The sequence below is a fragment of the Thunnus thynnus genome, chromosome 16, assembly GCF_963924715.1.
Source record: "Thunnus thynnus chromosome 16, fThuThy2.1, whole genome shotgun sequence".
Classification (NCBI taxonomy): domain Eukaryota; kingdom Metazoa; phylum Chordata; class Actinopteri; order Scombriformes; family Scombridae; genus Thunnus; species Thunnus thynnus.
Window position 1 is genome coordinate 17,972,294 of NC_089532.1, and position 13,533 is coordinate 17,985,826.

General features: G+C 38.2%; 3 protein-coding genes across 4 annotated transcripts in view; 1 reads left to right on the top strand and 2 right to left on the bottom strand.

Annotated features, from left to right (window-relative positions):
- Positions 1–239: 239 nt before the first annotated feature.
- On the bottom strand, positions 240–3,859 carry LOC137200349 (NPC intracellular cholesterol transporter 2-like). Of its 2 annotated transcripts, none has more exons than XM_067615088.1 (5): positions 3,761–3,859; positions 3,406–3,507; positions 1,655–1,762; positions 1,404–1,576; positions 240–818 (listed from the first exon to the last, which is right to left on the bottom strand). In XM_067615088.1, the coding sequence occupies exons 2-5, from the start codon at positions 3,485–3,487 to the stop codon at positions 732–734; spliced, it is 450 nt and encodes a 149-aa protein (XP_067471189.1). In that variant the 5' UTR covers positions 3,488–3,507; positions 3,761–3,859; the 3' UTR covers positions 240–731. The 2 variants fall into 2 exon arrangements, with proteins under 2 accessions (XP_067471189.1, XP_067471188.1); XM_067615087.1 differs by having other exon boundaries at positions 3,673–3,822.
- Positions 3,860–4,198: 339 nt separating this feature from the next.
- isca2 (iron-sulfur cluster assembly 2) lies at positions 4,199–7,867 on the top strand. Its single transcript, XM_067615079.1, has 4 exons — positions 4,199–4,323; positions 5,211–5,385; positions 6,867–6,982; positions 7,078–7,867. Exons 1-4 carry the CDS (start codon positions 4,262–4,264, stop codon positions 7,250–7,252), a joined length of 528 nt encoding a protein of 175 aa, XP_067471180.1. The 5' UTR covers positions 4,199–4,261; the 3' UTR covers positions 7,253–7,867.
- A 227-nt stretch (positions 7,868–8,094) lies between these two features.
- eml5 (EMAP like 5) overlaps positions 8,095–13,533 on the bottom strand; it is a 41,832-nt gene continuing 36,393 nt past the window's right edge. Inside the window, exons 36-44 of the mRNA XM_067615078.1 lie at positions 13,258–13,415; positions 12,948–13,062; positions 12,660–12,848; positions 12,331–12,503; positions 10,955–11,117; positions 10,771–10,874; positions 10,528–10,681; positions 9,469–9,569; positions 8,095–9,376 (exon numbers count right to left, since the gene is read on the bottom strand). Coding sequence (XP_067471179.1) covers positions 9,340–9,376; positions 9,469–9,569; positions 10,528–10,681; positions 10,771–10,874; positions 10,955–11,117; positions 12,331–12,503; positions 12,660–12,848; positions 12,948–13,062; positions 13,258–13,415 — 1,194 coding nt within the window. The 3' untranslated portion in view covers positions 8,095–9,339. The remainder of the gene's footprint in view (positions 9,377–9,468; positions 9,570–10,527; positions 10,682–10,770; positions 10,875–10,954; positions 11,118–12,330; positions 12,504–12,659; positions 12,849–12,947; positions 13,063–13,257; positions 13,416–13,533) is intronic.

A 13,533-nucleotide genomic window follows, 5' to 3' on the forward strand; every position in this document is an offset into this window, starting at 1 on the left:
TGTTCATGCCTCACCTTTGTCGACATGACTACACACATGCCACAATTTCAGGAGCCTCAGCTGAAGGCGATCTGAAGTGTAACCACCTGGTGATGATGAGCAGTGGCAAGACAAACTTCCCTTGAAAGTCGGAAAAGTAGTTGCGTCACCACTGATAAACCAGTGATTGCAGTGCAAGTTAAAATAAATAAATGGGGAGTAAAGTGTCTGACAAGTGCATAGAGAGAGTTGAAAGTTACTGTAATGGTACATAGATTTCTTTATTAGTTTACTTTTCAGTCATTTATAATTTCCAATTCCATGTGTCTAGTATCACAAGGTCAGTAAGAAAATTTTACAAAAGCTTCAGTAAAGAAAAATGTACAGTTTGTACTTTTTCTGACTACACAGCAGCCAGTTAGACAAGACATTTGCACTGCAGTGGAATGTAGTTCACAAACCAGGGTTGTTCATGCAAACGTTGACCGCATTATTTCACATCCACAACTTAAAAAAAAAAAAAAAGCAACTGTTATGCAGATAACAAACCCTGTCTTTAATTCAGCAGTATTTGAGGTGAGAGTGTGCAGCAGAGTCTTGCAAACTAGTGAACGACATACATCTTAAAATCATTTTGATGAATGAATAAAATGAGATCTTAACAAGAATCATTTATATTCTAGTTCTTTTACTCATTTGAATCCCTTTAAATAAAAAAAACAAAAACACGTGTCAGAGGTACTGTTGGCTGCTTAGTTCACAATCTGAACTGGAAACTTGATGCAGAACAAGTCTTTGTCGTTGTCGTCTCTCAGTTCCCACTTCACAACCAGCTTTATCTAGAAATGCAGAAGAGAATGGTTGGTCAATAGTGTGTGATTTTTCTTTAATGTTTGAAAAGGAAGTGAAAGGGGGAAAGAAACATGTTTGAAACATCCTGAGTAAGTGATATAAATGGAAAAAAAAAAAACCAAACAAGTCATGAGCCTATTTTTAAGATTACTCTTACTCCTGCTTGACTAGACGTGTGACAGTTCCTCAAGTACATTTTGCTTTTAATATTTACTACCTTTTTTTTTTTTAAAACTTATGTAGCATTTTAAATACAGGACTTCTTGCTACTACATGATAGTATCACTACTTTTACTTAAAAGAAGGATCTGAATCTGAATGAAGTCCACCACTGCTAGTATCTTCACTTCCTTTAAAAAATGATCCCTTAAGATATTATTTTTAAGACTTGCAAAATGCCCTGTAGTGGGCTTTAGTTTCTAATGGCTACTGGATGCATGAAAACGGTCCTTCAGTCCAGATGAGTGCAACTGCAAACACTGTAATTTGGTCAAATTTAAGAGAAGTCATCTTAAAAATAATAAATAAATAAATAAAAAGAAAGACTGGCTAAAGTCACAAGCACTACTTACTGCGGGATACTCAGACTTCACAGGTAGGGAGTTCAGATAGTGATAGTTCTGCTGCTTCTGGATGGGACACTGGATTCCAGACTTGCAGCCATCTTCAATGGGAATGGGGAAGGGGACGGGGACTCCGGCGATTATTCCATGGACCACCGCTTTGCTCGTCTGGCTCTCCACAGCTACAACAAGATCAACACTTTATTATTAATGTTCTGAGTGTTGAGAGAAGTGTTTCTAAAGCAATATAGCTCACTCACCACTGTTGAAAGTCACATTGACGCTGTAGGACTGTCCTTTGTGTAGCTGGCAGGGCTGATTGGCACAAGGGTTAATGTCCACTATGGTCACTTTGCCAGAGGAGGAGCCTGAGGACAAATATGAGAGGAACAGCTTTTTAAAAAAATTTTTATAAAAAAGTAGACTTTCAAAAAGATAAATGTTTACTGGTATACTGCTGACATATCACTTGTTATGACACGTTTCACTTTTATTAGCAGTGACAGACACAAAACAGTAGATCCAACTGGCTGCTTCATGCTTTAACAGAACAATTTAAATCAGTTTACTTTTACAAAATGATTAAAGTAATTAGATTGCAAAAAACTACTAACACTAACGAAAAGTGTTAAATTTATAAAGACTATGACTGTTATAAATGTTCAAGATTATGTTTTCAAAAATGATTCTGAAACTGTTTTTGCCATTTGGCAACAAAGCAATAAACCATACACAATTTAATATACATCTGAAAAGTCACAGACAGCACAACCTTTCATTTCACTAAACTAACCATTCATTAAGTCTTACAAATCACACAAATCTTTAAACATCTATTGGTTTTGTTTTTTCACTTGAGACTTGATACACAAGCATTAAAAAAAAAAAAAAAAAAAAAAAAAAGGATAGGTTCACAATTTTAAAGTCTGTCTGAAAATATCAGTCAGGTGCCCAAATGAACACTGAAAGGGGTTTTCCTCGCTGTAATCCTTCCTCCTTCTCAAACTGGCCATTAAAAGATCCCTCCAAAAAGTTGATCTGAAACTTCTACGAGGCTTCAGCAGTCTGTTTTGGTCATATCAAGTGGATATCTGCCACATTTACAGTCTTTCTAGCATCAAATTCACACTTTGTTTCCCTGTTGAGCTGCGGTGGAAGTATAATAACAAAAAGAGGAACTTTGGCACTAAAAAGACTGATGTTGAAAGATATCTGCTTGATTTGACTAATATGGAGATTCATATTAGCTTCAAATCAACTTTTAAATACATTTTTGCGCAGAGGGAGGCTTGTGAATTTACACCTAGACAAAGACCATACAAATACTTGCTGGACAAGGCAAACGATTAATCATTCAAGCCACTCATCAAGCAAAAATGCCAAACAGTCTCTTTGTCCAGCCTCTCCATTGATAGGACTTAAAATAAAGCGGAAGTGATCCCACAATGGGAAACTGAAATGTCCCTGCAGCAAAAGTACAACAGATTCATAAGAAGTAAAACCTTTGGATGTTGAACTAAAACTAGACTGGTATTAGGATGAGCTGTAAAATGAAACACACGCACACACTCTCTACTATGCTATACTGTCTACACAAGATCATAAATAGTAACTATAAACTGCATTCCGATAAAAATAAGTCAATATAATACACATGTGCTGCTTCTCTTTTTTCAATCATTGTTCACTCAATATTTTTGAGGTTTCTTCACTTTGGGCTCTGGGAATTCGTAATTGCATTTGCCACCATTTGTCATTTTCTAAATGAAATTGCTTGATCAATTACGCCCCCCCCCCCCAAAAAAACAAAAAAACAAAAAAGAGAGATACATTGATAATGAAAGTAATCGCTAATTGCAACCATACTCCCAATTTAAGCAGACGACATCTGTGGGATAAAATGAATATAAATGCGAGAAAAGTGGAAAAGTGTCTCACCTCCAAAGGCCAATATACTTAAAACATACAACAGAGAGGTAAATCCTCACTTATATTGTCAAGTAAAACTTACCACAGTCTATGTATTTCACTGGATCCGCACAGGTGAATCCCATCAAGCAGAACAAAGCGATTAAACCAGTCCGGACATCCATGTTTCTTTCCCTTTTTTAACCTTAAATCAGAAGACGCAAACAGAAGAGGAAACTTAGTCAGAGCAGCCTGACTTTGAGTCAGCACAAAATGTTAAATCATATGACTTGTTGTTTGTTTTTCCCCCTAAAGTGGAGCAATGAGTACAAAGTTTAACACGACGAGGAAATATCCCTCGACTACTTACTACTGTAGTAAAAAACCGCCGAGTATTCCCAGTCACTAAAACTTACAGTATGTGGACTAAAAAGACACTTTGGGTGCACAAACTGTACCTTTGACGAGCTTCTGTCTACCGCTCAGATTGGAAAGAGCACTTTTTATTTCCTTCTATCACAAGACCGAGGTAACGCCTATTTATGAGCGTTGTGTTTTGTTCACCCGAAATCTAGTCTGACAGGAAACCCCCTCAGTGTAAAAACCTCGCCTTATTCGCCGTAATTAGCATGATCATAACCTCAATCGTTACAAGAACACAGTCATTTGTGAGCTAAAATTCAATATAAACATTTAATTAGCGTATCTTGTTGTGGGCGGTATATAACGCAGAAGAGTTGTGCCTGAAAGGCAAAGCAACGGGCTCAAAGTAACATACTCTGTCTAGCAGGTTAAAAACCCAATTACCTCATGATTGGCAGGTGGTCTAACCAATAATTTGACGGTATTGTACCAATATGGGCGTATCATATTGATAGACAAGCGTTTTAGCCAATAGATGTGCTGTCTGTCTTTCCTCAACTGTTGGGGGAGGAGCTTTGTACAGTTTGTTATGAAAGATGTCGTTCGTAACAGGAGCGATGATAACTGCGTCAAAGTCGAAAGTATTGAGCCTTGCGAGGTAAAGTTTATTTGATGTATAACATAGAAGTCATGAGGGATGTATGTGCTCCAAAATCATTACGTAGGAGGAAAGTCGCTCTGTTTAAATTTTGCTAGTTAGCAAGCTAGCCTTTAACGCTAACGTTAGCTAACGAGGCGGTGTTTCGGTGTAACGAGTGACCTTGTTCACTGGTGACTTGCATCATCCGTGGTTACCATGGATATCGTTATTTGTAGTGACGGACGGCAGCTGTTGAAAACACTAACAGAGCACATAATTAGGTGTCCTCGAAAAATCCCTGAATTCTTTCAAATTGAATGTACAATATATATTCGTCTGGTCCTGTTTGTTTTAACATTATGTAAATTAAACGGTGTCATCAATAAGAAGCATTCACTTTTCTTAAAGTTACTTTTTATGTGTGGGAAAAATATATAGCAGCTAGCGTCTTATGGGGAGTTTGACACTATTATATAGGTGAATTGGTTGAATATGGACCACTTCCTGATTGAGGATAACGGTATAGACAAAACTTAAGGCTACGGTTTGTTTTCCACATTATAAGACTCGTTACGAAAGGTGAATGCATCTTGTTGAGCACAATTTAACTGCTGGTTAAGTGGTTAGCGTAGATAAACAAACACAGATAAGTATGTATTTTAAATTGATCAAAGTAAAATTGATAATGCTTTTTTTTTACGAGTACACCTCTTCTGTTCGTGTTTTCAACATCTGCCATCACTACGAGCAAACAAACACGACGCACTCAGCTGGGTCACCAGTTAACTCGGTCACCCGTTAACCCATAACACCGGTGCTACATTGTAGGACCAACACAAGTGTGATGCTCTTGTTCTTACATCTACATCCCATATTAATAATAACGTAACGTCAATGTTTTGCAGGGCGTCTTCTCTTCTGAACAACTTCAATGTGGGCCAGTTACAGCGCCTTCCTCAAACCCGTCAGCCCCGTTACACAGCGGGGCTGCGGAGCTTCAGCAGCGCCTCAGCCCAGGAGAAGCCAGAGGTTTCTGGTTCATCTGAAGATAGTGTAAACCTCACTGAGTCATGTGTGAAGGTGAGTACATACCAACTCTGCCTGATTAGGCATCATACTTCTATCTTGTCTAGATTACAAGTTGTTTACAGTTTTGTGCCTGAAGCTGCTTCAGTGACAGAGGAGTTACTTGTGGATGTGGGTATATTCTACTTTAGGACTATTCTTGGAGAAATTTTATTTTCTGTCTAAAATCTGAAACATCCACAATCAGTCCCTGCTGACATAAAGTTTCACTTCATATTTTAAAGGGAGTAGTGGGCATACAGTACATTCATGAGTGCCACAGTTCTTCTACATATAAGACATTTGATTCTGAAGACAACAACATTTTGGTCCTCAGAAAAATTTGTTTCATTTTAGCATTCACATATCATTATTACTTGACAAAGGACCTTATGTGTATGATTATTCAAAATACTACTAAGATATTTCTAACTGTATTTTGACTTTATTATATAAGGGATAATCAATGAGTAGTGTCTTAAAACTATTTAACACACACCTTCAAGTTGATCATCCCACTACCATGATCATTTGCCAACAATATAAAATAAAAGCATTTGCAAATTTTTGGCCAAGGTTTTGCACTCAAAATCAAAAGGTTATGAAACAAGAGCTTACCGTTGTCATGACAACTTGCCAAACTGTACTTGCCACCAGCCCGAACTGAGGCATAAAATTCATGTAAGGTGTCATTAAGCATAACTGCAGAGTATGTCTCCAAATCAGTGTTCTTTTGTTTTTGCTGGAGAAAGTCTGTCAGTATATTAACTTCCCATTTTGTTGCCTTTTTTTGAATTAATCTCATCCTTCTCTTCCTCTATCATTTTAAGCTCTTCAGGTGTCAGTACCTTGTGCTGTTTTTCACTTGGTTTCTTTCTTTTCGTCTCCATTTCTTTTTCCTTTGCTGCGTCTCATTCTTCAAAACGTCATAATGCTTTGAGAGCTGTGCTCTTTAATGTTGCTATGGTTACAAGTTGTGTAGCCGATGAATTTAGAACAGTGATTAAACTTGAACCGAACTACCTGTACATTAAACAGTTTTAACGCACACCTGTATTCTGTCTGTATTCATCCAGACCATGGTATAAAAACAAATATAGGATATCTAATTACATTCTAGTAATATTTTGTTACTTGTTTCATCACTTTGTATGGAACATCTTGTCAAAAAAGCCTACAGTAATGACTTAATTTTAAGGAATCCCAACTTAATATGTGACCAGTCATAAAGAATATATTGATCTTTTCAGAATTCTAACATACTTTTAAAATATCACTTTCCCAAGTTTTTAGTATTAAGGTTGTGTGATGTGAAGAAGGGCGATACATGATACTTTGGAGCATTTGTAAAATACATTTATAGATATCTTTAAATGTAAATATGTATGTAATTGCTTGCCATGCAGCCACTCTTTTAATAAATATGTTAAGTTTTATTGAGGTTCTCATACTTTGCACCTCATTCATCATGCTTATGTCACCCCTCTTTTATCCAGAGACTAGGGGAGATCATGGACAAGGGCCAGTACCTGAGAATACATGTGGAGGGAGGAGGCTGCTCCGGGTTCCAGTACAAGTTTTCTGTTGATAGCAACAGGAATGAAGATGACAGGTAAATTCCCATTTATCTACCTTTCAAGTCATGTATCAACCGGCATTATTGTATCCTTACTAAATCCCATCAACTCTGTCGTCTTCTGCATCCAGAGTGTTTGAGCAGGGAGGAGTGGGCATCATCGTGGACCAGGACAGCCTGGAGTATGTGAAAGGATCCACGGTGGACTTCAGCCAAGAGCTCATCCGCTCCACCTTCCTAGTGCTCAAAAATCCTCAAGCTGATCATGGCTGCTCCTGCGGGAGTTCCTTTTCCGTCAAAATATAACTCTGCTTCCCTGTGTCACCATCACAGTACTTTTTCATACTCTGAGTTACTTGTTTATTAGATGTACAAAATTCAACAAAATATATTTAAAAAAATCACAATATAATGCATTCCAAGCACTACGCCCTCAAAATTTACATAGAGATGAATTTTTCTGACACAGCATCAACAAAAACGGATTATAAGTTTTATAATATAACAGTTTTTATATTGGATTACCTTTAAGACTACAGCTGCACCTAATAAATAAGTAACTCAGATTATTGTATTAGATTATCTTTGATATTTTGATTCATTCAGCTCACTCATAACTACATCTAGTGTCAGAGTCTCACTTGCCTGAAAAAATGCTATTTAGGTGTGAAATTACTTGAACTGATGAACTGAGTCAAAGGCGGAGGTGTCAATCAATCATTGTGCTTATCTGCAGATGAGTTCACAATATTTAACTTATAATGTATTCAAACAGAACAGATGTTCAGCTGAGGTATTTGATTGGTTGAGCATTCAGTGCTTTGCTTTGTGTGTAAAATATGTAAATAGGACAAACTGTATCTGTGAATATAAAGAGCTAAGCTTTATTATATCATCTGAAATAAAACTGAGTGAATTTCATATGTTTATATCTTCAGTCATTTCAGTGTGGGTCCAAAAAGTTGTTTTTGTTAGTGATGAAAGAGCAGCTGGGAAATGTTTTTATTTATTGGTAATGGATAGAAAGTTAGTTTGAGCATCCATATTTCGATTACATTGGTTATTTCTTCAGCATTATTAATGGCTCTATATTTATTTGTATGTGCTATAAGTGATGAACATTACAGACTCAAAATTTAAAAGCCAAGTTCACAGTTGCCTTTTTTTTATTAAAGTGGAATTTAAGAAACATCTCACAAAAAATATACAAAAAGAATATCTACAAATGATATTTACACTGGTGTAATGTAAATCAAAATATGCAGCAACGTTTTTTTTGTAGTTAGTCTTAATACAAGGAGGAAAGTGTTTCGCACTTCTCATATTTTCTCTCTGATAAACATTCCATTTAAGTAATATATCTGATGACACAAAACATTAACTTACTGTTGAAAAAGAAAAAAGTCACATCCTTCATATTCATGAAAAAATGCGACAATAATACGTCATAGCAGCACACTGAAAAGTGACCGAAAGAATTGCAACAGTGCATTGAAACATCAATTTACAGCTATTCTTTATGTTTTCTGAGGAATTTGGTTCGGACGGATTGTCTTCCAGTAAGCCATGCACACCCATTAACCACAAACAAATCCTCAAACACAAATGCACACGTTAACGTTGTCATGAGGGAGGGGGGGGGGGGGGGGGGGGACACTGCCGAGGGAGGTTTGAGGTCAACCAGTCAACAACACAACCACGTAAATGAACCGTCAGGGGTTAACACAGTGACCAGGTCAGGTGTACAGTGCATAGTATGCTTTGGCATGCTGACATCCAGAACATAACAGTGGATGTTACATTCAGGAGGAAGGCCACAGGATTTGGAATTACCAGTAAAAATAGAAACAAACAAATGACCACATGATCCAAAAAAGTAAAACAAACAATACAAAAAGAATCCAAACCCTCGTAAAGTTAAACACTCAGATTAAGGCTAATTTAGTTTGCTACATGTTTTAAAAAATGGCATTGTCAGTAACATGATTTCATAGGCTGACCAAGTGGCAAAACTGCCATTTGGGACACAGAACTCTCGTTCTAAAAAAAAAAAAAAAAAATCCATCACTGAAATGATATGCACATATTAGAGAGATGGTTTTTTTTCTTCCGATGATGATGTAATGTGAGAGCAGGGCTGCATGCCCTCCACCTGTGTTCACAATCAGGACTGATGCTGTGATGAAAGTTGAAAATTAGCCTTGCACATATGCATGCACCTTAGTTTTGAGGCAGTAAGTCAGATCGCTGCTTTTCCTCATTTTACAAGCTGCCAGGTCCTCCTCCTCCATTGAATGCATTTTTTACCAGGTTATTTTCTGTGAAGAGACATGCTGGGAGACGACCAGATAGCCTCTTGGACTCTGTGAGGCAGGATGGTCCAGGTGTGATCCTCAGTGGGGGGCATGGACACACCTCCACACAAAGAGGCTAGAAAGTACATAAAGAAAGGGATCCGTCACTTGATATTTGAGTGTCACTTTGTGTGTAAACTATGTCGTTATGTAGAGTCTCGATCATACCTTCTGTCATCGCCGCCGGCACTGACGACAAAGCGATCTGCATTTGTGAAGCGTACGTTTGTCAAGTGAGCAGCGTGGCCCAGAAAACGCTTGTGTTTGGCCTAAAATGAGATCACAATCACATCATTAAAGTGGCCTTTTTTTCCCCCCCAAACTACAGTCAACATATTTATCTATCAAGTGGCACTGCTGGTTGTGGTCATGTTAAGACACTTTAATGACACATTTACAGTTTGTTTTAGTGCACAAAATATTATGGCAGCAAATGTTCCAGTTGAAACAAGTCATGTAGTCTTCTACGGAAGCCAAGAATGGCCAAGGTTGCAGTAGTTTTATTTGATCCCATTACATGAGTTCATTATCTTGTCATCTTCAGGATAACAGTCGTTTTCCTGAAGATGACGGGTGATTGAATCATTATCTCAAATAAACGACCTTCTGTTTTCTTGTCCCCTTGAAAACAAGATATTTATCCTGTTATCACGAGATGACGAGATATTCAACTCTTGATCTCAGGATAACAGGATAAAACAAAATGATTGCAATCAAAGCCATTCTCGACTCCCATAGTCATTTTCAGACCCCGTGATTTCATCTCTGTCACACAATTTCAGCAATACTAGTTTCTCAGTAATCGAAAAGCAGGCAAGAATGTAGGTCACAGGTTGAAAAATGTGATGATTTTGTGACAGATATATAAAAAACAATCATTTAAAGCCACTATGTGTAGAATTTTTCATGTGATCGTAACATCTTTTAAATTATTTTAATGGCATAAGTTATTGTTTGTAAAAAAGAAAAACACAATCCTGGTGAATATCTGTGCAGTTTATGTGTTGTTTCCAGCCCTTTATCTCCGTGTGTTTTGATACAACCACTGGAGGGAACATTATTCTTAAATCCTACACATAGTGGCGATAAGATCTCAGCTCAGCTCAGAGAGGTGAACAGATTTAAATGATCCTATAATATTTTCATCAGACTAACTGTATTACTGTCAATCAAAACAAAGGAAAAATAACAAGACAGTAATAATAATAGTAATGTAATCATACTTACAAACTTCTCTGGACATGGAAAGTCAAACAGCTTAACCATTCCAAAGTCATCGCCTGTGACGATGTTAAGGCCCGAGTGGGACACACAGGCACAGGTGACATCTGCTTTGTCGGTGTTACGGGACCAGATCCCGATGACCTCATCCCCAAGGACACTGAACACAGAAAGAGAGCGCAACAGTTTGGACCAGCAATTCAAGACTTCCTCTCAGACATGTGTCAGTCTTAATACAGTGACTCCCACCTTGTCCAGGTGGCCCAGGTAATCCTGTCAATATGGGACTGCTCTGTGACCTGCTTCCCAGACGGCACCTCATACACCAGCCGTTTATAAGCACCTGTGGATATCTGATTCAAGGCATTGGTGGTTAGAAATGAAACAGCCAGCTAATGTCTGAGACACACATGAGCCTTCATACAGTCTATACCTGGACGTAAGCGCTGTCGGCGGAAAAATCCATCTGCATTACGAAGCTGGGGATGTCCCTGCAGCAGTTGATGCGGTTCAGCTGCGGGCCGAGTGTCAGGTCGTAGAAGTCGACTGCACTCTCAGTGGAGCCGACCGCCAAGTAACGAGAGTTTGGACTGAACCTGTAAGAGAGACGTGGTGTTAAAAATACCTGATTAGAGTGACAAAAATTGATTCTGATACAAATAAATTAACACATGAATAAAACCGACATTATCAAAGCAATACCACGTATTTGATGCAATATTGTTTGAATAATTAGAAATATATTACAAATGCAAAGCCTGCACTGAGCCCTCAGTGCAGGCAACATTTCCATGTGGACCTCAGCTGGATTAAAATGGGGCTGATTTATGGGCTTTTGTATGGAAGATTTAAAATGAATAAATAATTTTTATGTTTGCATTTTCTGTGTCATAATTAAATTTAAAAAAGCATTTGTTAAATGATAGTTATTTAGCTTTTTGTCTTTGATAACTGAATGATGTGTTTCTCATGAATTTTCCATGCCACATTAAAATCAAATTACTTTGTATTTCTCATAATTTCTTAGATCAATTAGTTTTTCTTTAGGCATTTTAAATCTTCCATATAGAGGATACACTTGTGTTAACCCAAACCTTCAGGTACCTCAGGGTTCTGATTGGGTTTCATATGATGCCCTACTGGACAGTCTGCACTGGGTTACAACAACAGCATGCAACTTAAATTTAGAAATTGATCTTTTTCTCTCCATTTTGACCTTCCGTCAATACTTAACTGAATGTTTTCACCTTAGATTCAGGTGCTTTGGGTGTACCATGTAATCCCAACATACCCGGTTTGATTCTGACTGGGGACCCTTGTTGCATGTCATCACCTTTGCTGTCTCCCATGTTTTATGTCTATCTCTACAGTAGACTTTCTAATATAAAGCCAAAATGCCAAAAAATAATCTTAAAAACAAGAAAGTATTTTCTCCAGAGTGGATACATCCGGATCCACCAGCATTTAATTGTAGCGTGGACACAACTTAACTGTTAAACAAAGCTGTCACTCTCTCAGGTAATCCTATGTCAAAGAGTAGAGTAGCCAACTTTCTGTCATCTTAGTTTGCTTAATGTTAAACACATTGCCTAATAAGACCCCTGCTTATTCAGCCCATTATGTGCCAAAATAATCCAGGTGTGGGTACCCACTTGGCAAAAATAGGCCAGTAATCTCTTGCATAGAGAGTGAGTGAATAAACTGCCTCATATGGTTGAGAAAAGACATGGGTACACTGATATCAAATATTCAATTTAACTTTAACCCTAATGTACCAGTTTGTAGAATATGGTACTCTACTATCTTTACCTAATATCCTGTATAGGGGAGCGGCGGTCCCTTTTCTTGCCCCAGATTTTGAGAGAGGCAACCAGCAGGATGATAAACTCTCCATTCTTCATGCCGATGGCCACCATGTCTCCTTCAGGACTATAACTGATGGTGCGTGCTGGGTGGCCCAGATTCACCTTATTCAGCATCTTCTGTTTCCCGACAAGGCCATGCAAGATCATCAGGTAATAGTTATAATAATCATCATAAAATTTCCACTTTAGAAATCGATAGTGAACGTTTTGACAGAATGTTAATGGAATGAATTGAGATAAGACTGAATGCCTCTGAGGAGAGACGGGGCTGACCTTCTCTGGGATGTCCCACAGACGAACGGTGCCATCCTCTGCAGCAGACAGAAATACATCTCTGGAGGGATGTGTGCCCAAGCCCCAGATAGGTCCATCCATGTGTCCATTCACCAAGATGTTGCACGCTGCATTCTTCTCCCCTACTTCAATGATCTCTGCATTCCTGGTCCCCACGAGGATTTTACCCTGACACAGCAAAGAGCAAAACGAGTCAAAATACAGATAGTACAGATGTAATCTGGAATGAGAATTTGCTGGATAAATACCATATTATCTGTAACTTACCTTTCCTCTACATACAGAACGAACACAGTCTATGATCTGTCCAGTTTCTAATCGAAAGGCTCTGCAGCGTTTCAGCTCCTGATCCCAGAGCTTCAGAGCTCCTCCTTCCTTTGACCTGTGGAGGAAAACATCACCTATTTCATCCCTCAGCTGGTGCAAATCAAAACTGTAAGTACATTGATTAATATTCTAGACACTTGTAACAATTTACTGTGCACTGTGGCTGGGTGATGTGCAAAAATTTGATATTTATGTACAGGTATGTGTGTGTTATATTAAACAAAAGCTGTGTAACAGATGCAGCACTTACGGTCTCTCCTTGCCTCCGGTGACAATGAGGCCATCTCTCAGTGTGGTGTACATAGTGAACACAGGGCCCGTATGAGCTTTGGCCACTATTCTTACTAGAATGTGTTCCTTCCACACACACACATCCCCACTTATGGTACCTGTAAATGTCAAGTTATTCTGAAAAGAAAACAAATCTGCACTAATCTAGTGGCCTAAGAGAGCACAGCAAGCAATGCAAAAACAATTCACAGCACATTAAAGCAGACAGTGTGGGATCTGATGAGCTTTAAATATT

What these genes read in the sequence shown, in the direction of transcription:
- LOC137200349 (XM_067615088.1), bottom strand. Translation starts at nt 3,487, where the DNA reads ATGGATGTCCGGACTGGTTTAATCGCTTTGTTCTGCTTGATGGGATTC. An exon ending in AGTGAAATACATAGACTGTG is followed by an intron (nt 1,763 to 3,405) that starts GTAAGTTTTACT and finishes ATTTGTCCTCAG; the next exon opens with GCTCCTCCTCTGGCAAAGTG. An exon ending in CAATGTGACTTTCAACAGTG is followed by an intron (nt 1,577 to 1,654) that starts GTGAGTGAGCTA and finishes ATCTTGTTGTAG; the next exon opens with CTGTGGAGAGCCAGACGAGC.
- isca2 (XM_067615079.1), top strand. Translation starts at nt 4,262, where the DNA reads ATGTCGTTCGTAACAGGAGCGATGATAACTGCGTCAAAGTCGAAAGTA. An exon ending in TCACTGAGTCATGTGTGAAG is followed by an intron (nt 5,386 to 6,866) that starts GTGAGTACATAC and finishes TCTTTTATCCAG; the next exon opens with AGACTAGGGGAGATCATGGA. An exon ending in AACAGGAATGAAGATGACAG is followed by an intron (nt 6,983 to 7,077) that starts GTAAATTCCCAT and finishes TTCTGCATCCAG; the next exon opens with AGTGTTTGAGCAGGGAGGAG.